Below are 7,909 nucleotides of genomic sequence, written 5' to 3'. Positions count from 1 at the left end.
CAAGAACCACAAAGAACATGAAAGATCTACCCATTTTCGTCTCTATGCCTAAGTCAAACTTTATTTCCCTTCATCTTCTCTTCATTCACACAAACACACCCGATTTCAGTTTTGATTCAAATTTAGGGTTTCAATTCAGATTTTCCCTTTGCCGCCACCGGAGAAGACTGTCTGTAAAGGTGGTCACAATCAATTATGACTCTTGGATGCGTGCGTCTCATGTGTGTCCTAACAAGAAGAAGAAATCGATGCCCTTTTCTACGAGTTATTCTTAATTGAATCAGGTGGCAAAAATTGCAGCTCCATTCATTCTATTTTCTCCTAAATCGATCGAGCTCTAATCTATTTTTATATTTCCTGAATAACACCAGGTTTGGTCCTCGTTTTCTAATCGATCTTAATCCTTCCCTCTTCTCGAATTTGATGTTGCAGATCTGTCATTTCTGGCACTGAAGCTCTATCAAGAAGACAGTGTGTGTATGTGTGTGTTGTGTTCTTGGGTCACAAGAATCCTTCGTTCCTCTTCGACTAGTGGAAAGGGTACCCAAAGAAGTACAACATGACTAAAATTGATGTAAATTGCTAGAATTACCAAAGACTATTTGATCTGTTATCGATTTGACAGGGGAATGAATAGAAAAATATAGAATTTAACCTTATTGCCACCATCGATGGTGAGGGGATGATCACAGTGACGAGAGAGAGAGAGAGAGAGAGAGAGAGAGAGAGAGAGAGATGTAAGTTTTTTTAATTATTTAAATACCAAATTAAATAAAGAAAATAGAAAAAAGAAATGAAAAGGGTAAAATCGACTTTTCAAGTGTATCAGGGACCAAAAACACAGAAAAACCTTGATATTGGACCTCACATGTAAGTTAAAAACTTTTTGGACCCTATCCAAAGATTTTTGTAAACCACAAGGACTAAATTTGCAGTTTTGTTTAAATTTAAGTTCAAGATAACAAATGTTAAAGCCCAAAGCACACATCTAGAGAGCCATCTCAAAATATCTAAAAGTTGGTCTTAGAAGACAGGATCATAGATGGTCTTTGGCAGCAAAGCTTCCATGGAGAATAGAAAGGGGAATAAGTAAGACGATGAGGAGAAGTCGACGTGGATCGAAGGAGAAGAGGGCATAGGCATTGTCAAAGGAAAGTCACTACGTGGCTATCTCATTTAATGACAAGACAAGGGTAATCGAATTATCCCCTTACTTTTTAAATAAAGACATTTTTAACCCATAAAACTCGAGTTTAAGCCTTAGAAGGCTAAAAAGATATCATGGGCATTTAAAACAAAACAAAAATGTTTACATGACTAAAAAATAAAATGTCATGTTCACTTAAAATAACGTTAAATCGACAATTATATCCAAAAAATTTCACACTCAACTTATCTGTACAGACAATTATAATTATATAAATAATTACCTTATCATATAACTTAAAAGATTACAATACTTTATATTAAAATTAATATATATAAAAATATTACTTTAAATATAATTATTTTTACCCATAATTATATTATGCTGACAATCGTCTATTCATTGAGAGAGACATTATGTGGGGTATCTAGTTGATTGATGATATTTGAATTTGCTTTACATTTTATCTGCCGACACAAAAAAGAAAAAGAAAGATAAAGCTTTTACTTTGCAGCAATTTCCCCCCATAAATAACAACATTCTTGCTCCATTTTTTGCTATTATTATTCTCACTCAACCTCTCTGTTTTCAAAAGCTTTTAACTTCTTATGGATATCTGCCAGAATATCCCCGTTTCCGGTGGACTTCCGACCAACTATCCGCCTGAGCAACACCTTATTTGCAGCCTTGACGATCTTCTTTCCGGTCATTCCATGGTACATTTCATCTCTCTTTTTCTCATGTGATTCATTCACTTGTACCTTTGAGTACAACCTCTATATGCCCAAATCCATTACAACCATGCAATAGTCCAGTAATGAGATGTACGTCATGCAACTAATGTTGTACCTTTTTGAATCCAGGAAGAAGATGATGTTAACATGGAATGGCTGTCAATTTTTGTGGAGGATTGTTTATCTAGTAGTGGGAGTTGTATGCCACCAGCAGCAAAACCCCAGAGTACAACTTCCACTGCAGAAGGTACAAACACATCAGCAGAACCAAAGGAGAAAGAAACTCATTTCCTTTCCACGCATAAAATAGTTGTACCTTGCAAGGCAAGAAGCAAGAGGAAGAGAAGCCAAACATGCTGGTCTCAGCAGTACCTTAACTCCCTTCAGCAGCCTTGTTGGTTAGCTGAGAGTGAGCTGATGATTTTCCCTAAGAAATGTACAAGTCCTCACAGCAGAGGTTCCGGGCAGGAGGAGGGGAGCAGCGGGCAGGGGCAAGGAAGGAAATGCACACATTGTCTCTCACAAAGAACCCCGCAATGGAGGGCAGGACCACTTGGACCAAAGACACTGTGTAATGCATGTGGGGTGAGGTACAAGTCGGGCAGGCTGCTGCCCGAATATAGGCCAGCCAAGAGTCCTACTTTTGTGAGCGATAAACATTCTAATTCTCATAGGAAAGTGTTGGAGATGAGAATGTCTTTTTTGCCCTCCCCCTCAACCAATTCATCGTCTTCTTCCTAGTGAGAGTGAGGTCTTAGTTGTAATTTTCCATCTTAACCCGTCATGTAGAAATCAATGAAGATGGATAATTTTGCTAAAACTTCAATTTTAATTAATTAAGTAGTTACTAGTTAGTAATAATATACAAATTTTGGTTTGATGATGATAGTTTCGTTTTATTTTGAGAGTTTACTTGCTAACAGGTCAATTTTCGGAATGGAATAAAACAATGAACTTGAATTCCTTCTATTTATTATAACGAATTAGGTATAAGATCCATTTATTACATAAGTTTATTTAAAAAAAAAGTTAAATAAGAAATTTTAACAATTTAAAAAGTTTGAATTTATAAGAAAAATAAGAAAAAATATAAATTATTAAAATTAATATTAATTTAATACATTGAATACATTATATATATAAATTATTTCTAATAAATACATTACATATATATTACTTTACATATTAAATATAGAATTTTAATTTAATAAAATGAAAAATACAATAAAATAATAAGTAGAAAATAGAAAATTCAAAAATTTTAGAAAATATCATGTGTGCAAATGAAGAAAAAGAAAACAGACAAAAAAACCCAAAGAATAGGTGAATGACTTATTTATATAATCAAATAGGTTTATAGCTTAGTAGTATAGGAGTTAGAAAGAAATTTGTTGCTCCCCTAAAAGTTGAGGGTCTAAGACTGGATGGAGTGGGTGCGGGAAAGGGGTGAGGGAAAGGTGATGGAAAAAAGTTACGGGAAAGAGATGCGGGAAGAGAGTGTCGCACTCTCTCCCTTCATGCTATTGGTCAGTTTTTTTTTTTAATATTTATAAAATTATATACCTATTAAAAAATATATCAAAATTCAGTATTTTTAATTCCCTACAAAATGAGGATAATATATGTATGAAATATATTTAAAAAAAAAAAGGAAAAGCTTCCCACTTATTCTTTGGTTTTTAGGTGAGAAAAAGAAAAGTAAGTAAAAAGAGGGTATGACCCACAAAAAATGAGGGAAGCTTCTCTCCCACACCCTCTAAGTCTATATAGATTTAGAAATAGAATAATGAGTTTGAAGATTTAGAAATAGAATAATGAGTTTGAAGATTTAGAAATAGAATAATGAGTTTGAAACTGTATAATTTAAAAATAAAGTAGTAATACGTATTATACCGTTAAAAAAAAACTTATTTATTTAATACATGCCTTGAGGGAGTTTAAATAAACAATGATTTATTTGATTTCAATGGATTATTTATAGGAGGTTGGTGATTTTCTTATTTAATGAATACGGCAATTTGGTTGCATATAAAATATCAATATTTTGTAAATTACAGTTGCATATATTTTGTAAATTAAGTTGCATAGAAAAAATCATTTCTTTTTAAATAATGAAAATGACCATTGAGATTGAAAACGAAGATTTTCGGACTCAATTATTGTGATCATTCCTATCTAAAAAGGAAGGAGATATTTTCTACTTAAAAAATTTATTAATACGTATAAAATACATTTTTGTAATTATCATACAATTCAGTAAAATATAAAATAATATGAATAGATTAATTTATTAAGTAGAAGAATTATCTCTCTATTTAAAATAGGTATTATAATTTTAATATGGATAGATTAATTTATTAAGTAGAATAATTATCTCTCTATCTAAAAATGGGTAGTATAATTTTAAAAATCGAGCACCATTTCGAAAAAGTTTTATTTGAAATTTTTTCTAAACCAACTCTGAACATAGAAAGTACGGGAAATTAAATATTATCACATTTTTGTTCCTACAAATCGTCGTATATATTAAATGATCACATGTATCATATTAGTATACTAAAATATCATTAAATTAACATTAAATGTTACACATGTCATTATTTAATTGGATATGATGATTTGTACGAACAAAAAGTATGAATATATTTAATTTCTAGAAAGAAAATGTTTGAAAAATAGGAAGAATACACTCATACAAAATAAATATATAAATAAAACTAGGGACTCCTCTTGTGCACAAAAAAAAAACATGTTTGATTTAGGAATAAAATAATGAGTTTGAAACTAAATTTAGGAATAGAATAGTGAGTAAGTATTTTATTGTTTATATTATTTATGAAAAAGAAAAAAAAAACCCCCTTATTTGTATATGTCATTGAGGGAGTTTAAATAAACAATGATTTATTAAATGATAAATTAAATATTCTTCTACTTTTATTCCAACAAATCCTCATACACAATTAAATGATCGCATGTGTCATATTAATATATTAAAATATCATTAAATGAACGTTACATATATCACTATTTATATGGATAGATGGATTTATAGGAATAAAAAGTAAAAAGATATTTAATTTCTCTTATTTGATTTTAATGAATTATTTATAGAAGGTTGGTGATTTTCTTTAATAAAGAATATGGCCATTTGGTTGCACAGAAAATATCAATATTTTGTAAATTACAGTTGCATAGAGAAAAGGGAAATAGATTTAATAAGGTAATTAACTTTTTAGTTTGTTTACATTTTAATAATTATCTTTTTTTTGTACACATCTAGATAACGAATTTTTTGAAAATATTCACATATAACCATTATGACCGGCTGTAGCAGGTTACATCCGGTCAAAACCGGTCATAATGGTCATATGTGAACACTTTCAAAAAGTTTGTTACCTAGATATGTAAAATTTTTTTTTACCTAGATATGAACACACCAGAAAGGTAAAAGTAAATTACATGAATGGTCATTGTAGTTTGGGTAATTTGTGTGTTTAGTCCCTAATTTATTTTTATAACTTAGATGATCCCTACTTTTTATTTTTGTTGTGTGTTTGGTCTCTGTCTTACCTCAAAAGACTATTGTGCCCTTTTTAATTTATTTTCAATTAATTTTCTTATTTATGTATTTATTTTTTATATATTTTAAAAAATTAATAAACCCCACATCAATATCTTCATTATCCCTTCTTTTTTGGTCCTTCAACTCTGATGAACCAACCCCACAACCCACTATCTCTTCATTGAATTTTCCATCACCACAATCTAATAGAAGGGTTGTGGGTTGGTTCGCTGGAGTTGAAGGACCGAAAAAAAATAGATAGTGAAGACGTTCATGTCATTAAAGATGGAAATAAAAGAGAAGTTGAGGAGGATAAGAGATGAGATGGTGATTGGTGGAACCGAACTAAAATTTCTCAAATGTACTTTAATGTATAGGGTTGAGGAGACATAAATATTTGGGGTCTATTAATTTTTCTAAAATATATAAAATTAATACATAAATAAGAAAATAAATTAAAAAGGGCATAATAGTCTTTTAATGTAAGATAGAGACCAAACACACAACAAAAATAAACAGTAGGAATCATCCAAGTTAAAAAAAAGAGTAAATTACTGAAATGGTCCCTATGGTTTGGTCAAAATTATACGTTTGGTTCCTAATTTTTTTTTTTTGCACTCGGATTGTCCTTGTGGTTTAAGTTTGTTGCGTTTTTCGTCCCTTATATACATAAAGTTAAGGACCAAACATGCAATTTTAACAAAACCATAGGGACGAAAAACGCAACAAAATCAAACCACAGGGACGATCCGAATGCAAAATAAAGTTAGGGACCAAACATGTAATTTTGACCAAACCATAAGGACCATTTCAGTAATTTACTCTTAAAAAAATATATTAGGTAACAAACGCACAAATTACCCAAACTACAGGGACCATTTGTGTAATTTACTTTTACCTTTTCGGTGTGTTCACATCTGGGCAACAATCTTTTTTTGTACACATCTAGGTAACGAACTTTTTAAAAGTGTTCACATATGACCATTATAACCGATTATGACCGTATGCAACCTGTTACAGTCGGTCATAATGATCATATGTGAACACTTCCAAAACATTTGTTACCTAGATGTGTACAAAAATAAATTAAAACATTGTTTACGGGATTTAAACTGCTTCAATGATTTTATTTTTATAATAGAACTACATTAAAATACACTATTTTATAGTACAACTGGTGGATTCCATGTAATTCTATACAGGTGGTTTTCATACAAATACAGTACAATATGTTATTTTTGTAATACAGTACAATATATAATTCGGGGAAACATTCATGATATAGTTTTATTTATTAATAAGACAACAGTATACTATTTCAGAGAACAGTAACAAACATATATTTTGGTCTTAAGGCCTAAGACTACATTTCATTTACTAAAGAAATATTGGATTTTCTGGAGGAACATATTAACATTTTGCAAGGAACAATGACAACCTTTCCAACACAAAAACATACTTATGAACTCACAAACTTAAATGTTGATACACTATCAAAATCACTTGTATTCTCAACGAACTAGTAGACAGGTACAATACATGTTTTTGAGAAAACAGAGCATTCATGGTGTCTCGTCTTTAATTTTTGCTATACATTTTGATGTTATACAAACTATATTGCAAATACAATGTAAACACTATATTATCAGTGCAATGGTTGTTGTTACTTTGATTGTTATTATTTAATTGTTCTGATACTATAAATAACGTCCTTCGGCCCCGAACGTTTCCGTCATTCCGGTTTGGAAATGTAACATCTTACCTCTTCGGTTTGTTTACATTTGAGTAACTATCTTCTTTTGTGCACATCTAGATAACAAACTTTTTGGAAGTGTTCACATATGACCATTATGACCGGTTATGACCGGATGTAACCTGCTACAGTCGATCATAATGGTCATATGTGAACACTTTCAAAAAGTTAGTTACCTAGATGTATACAAAAAAAGATAGTTACCCAGATGTGAACAAACCGAAAACTATTTCCCTATAAAAAAAAATCATTTTTTTAAATAATGAAAATGATAATTGTAATTGAAAAAGTGGATTTCAGACTCAATTATTGTGATCATTCTTATCTAAAAAGGAAGGAGATAATTTCTACTTAAAATTTTGATTAATCCATGTAATTATCGTACAAATTACTAAAATATAAAATAATATGGATAAATCAATTTATTAAATAGAAGAATTATCTTTCTATCTAAAATAAGTAATATAATTTTAAAGTGAGAATTTCATATATATCATTTTTAAACATCAAAATATCATATTTACCCAACTTAATTTCTAAATATCATATTTACCCTTCATAAAATTTCTAAATATCATATTTATCCTTCATAAAATTTCAAAATATCATATATGTCCTTTTTAAACATCAAAATATCATATATTCCCTTCTTAAATATCAAAATATCGTATATGCACTTTCTAAACATCAAAATATCAATGATAATATCTAAA

At 30.0% G+C, this 7,909-nt stretch overlaps 1 protein-coding gene across 1 annotated transcript; it reads left to right on the top strand.

Annotated features, from left to right (window-relative positions):
* Positions 1 to 1,693: 1,693 nt before the first annotated feature.
* Positions 1,694 to 2,701, top strand: LOC145003429 (GATA transcription factor 9-like). Its single transcript, XM_078962550.1, has 2 exons — positions 1,694 to 1,863; positions 2,011 to 2,701. The coding sequence occupies exons 1-2, from the start codon at positions 1,756 to 1,758 to the stop codon at positions 2,620 to 2,622; spliced, it is 720 nt and encodes a 239-aa protein (XP_078818676.1). The 5' UTR covers positions 1,694 to 1,755; the 3' UTR covers positions 2,623 to 2,701.
* Positions 2,702 to 7,909: the final 5,208 nt, after the last annotated feature.

Source organism: Lactuca saligna, chromosome 6 (assembly GCF_052625555.1).
Source record: "Lactuca saligna cultivar CGN05327 chromosome 6, ASM5262555v1, whole genome shotgun sequence".
Taxonomy (NCBI): Eukaryota; Viridiplantae; Streptophyta; class Magnoliopsida; order Asterales; family Asteraceae; genus Lactuca; species Lactuca saligna.
Note: the sequence above shows the minus strand (reverse complement) of the source record. Positions and strands in the feature narration are given on the sequence as shown.

Bases quoted from the DNA above. Each gene is read 5' to 3' on its own strand.
- LOC145003429 (XM_078962550.1), top strand. From the start codon at position 1,756: ATGGATATCTGCCAGAATATCCCCGTTTCCGGTGGACTTCCGACCAAC. The intron at 1,864-2,010 runs GTACATTTCATC...TTTTGAATCCAG, and splicing joins TTCTTTCCGGTCATTCCATG to GAAGAAGATGATGTTAACAT.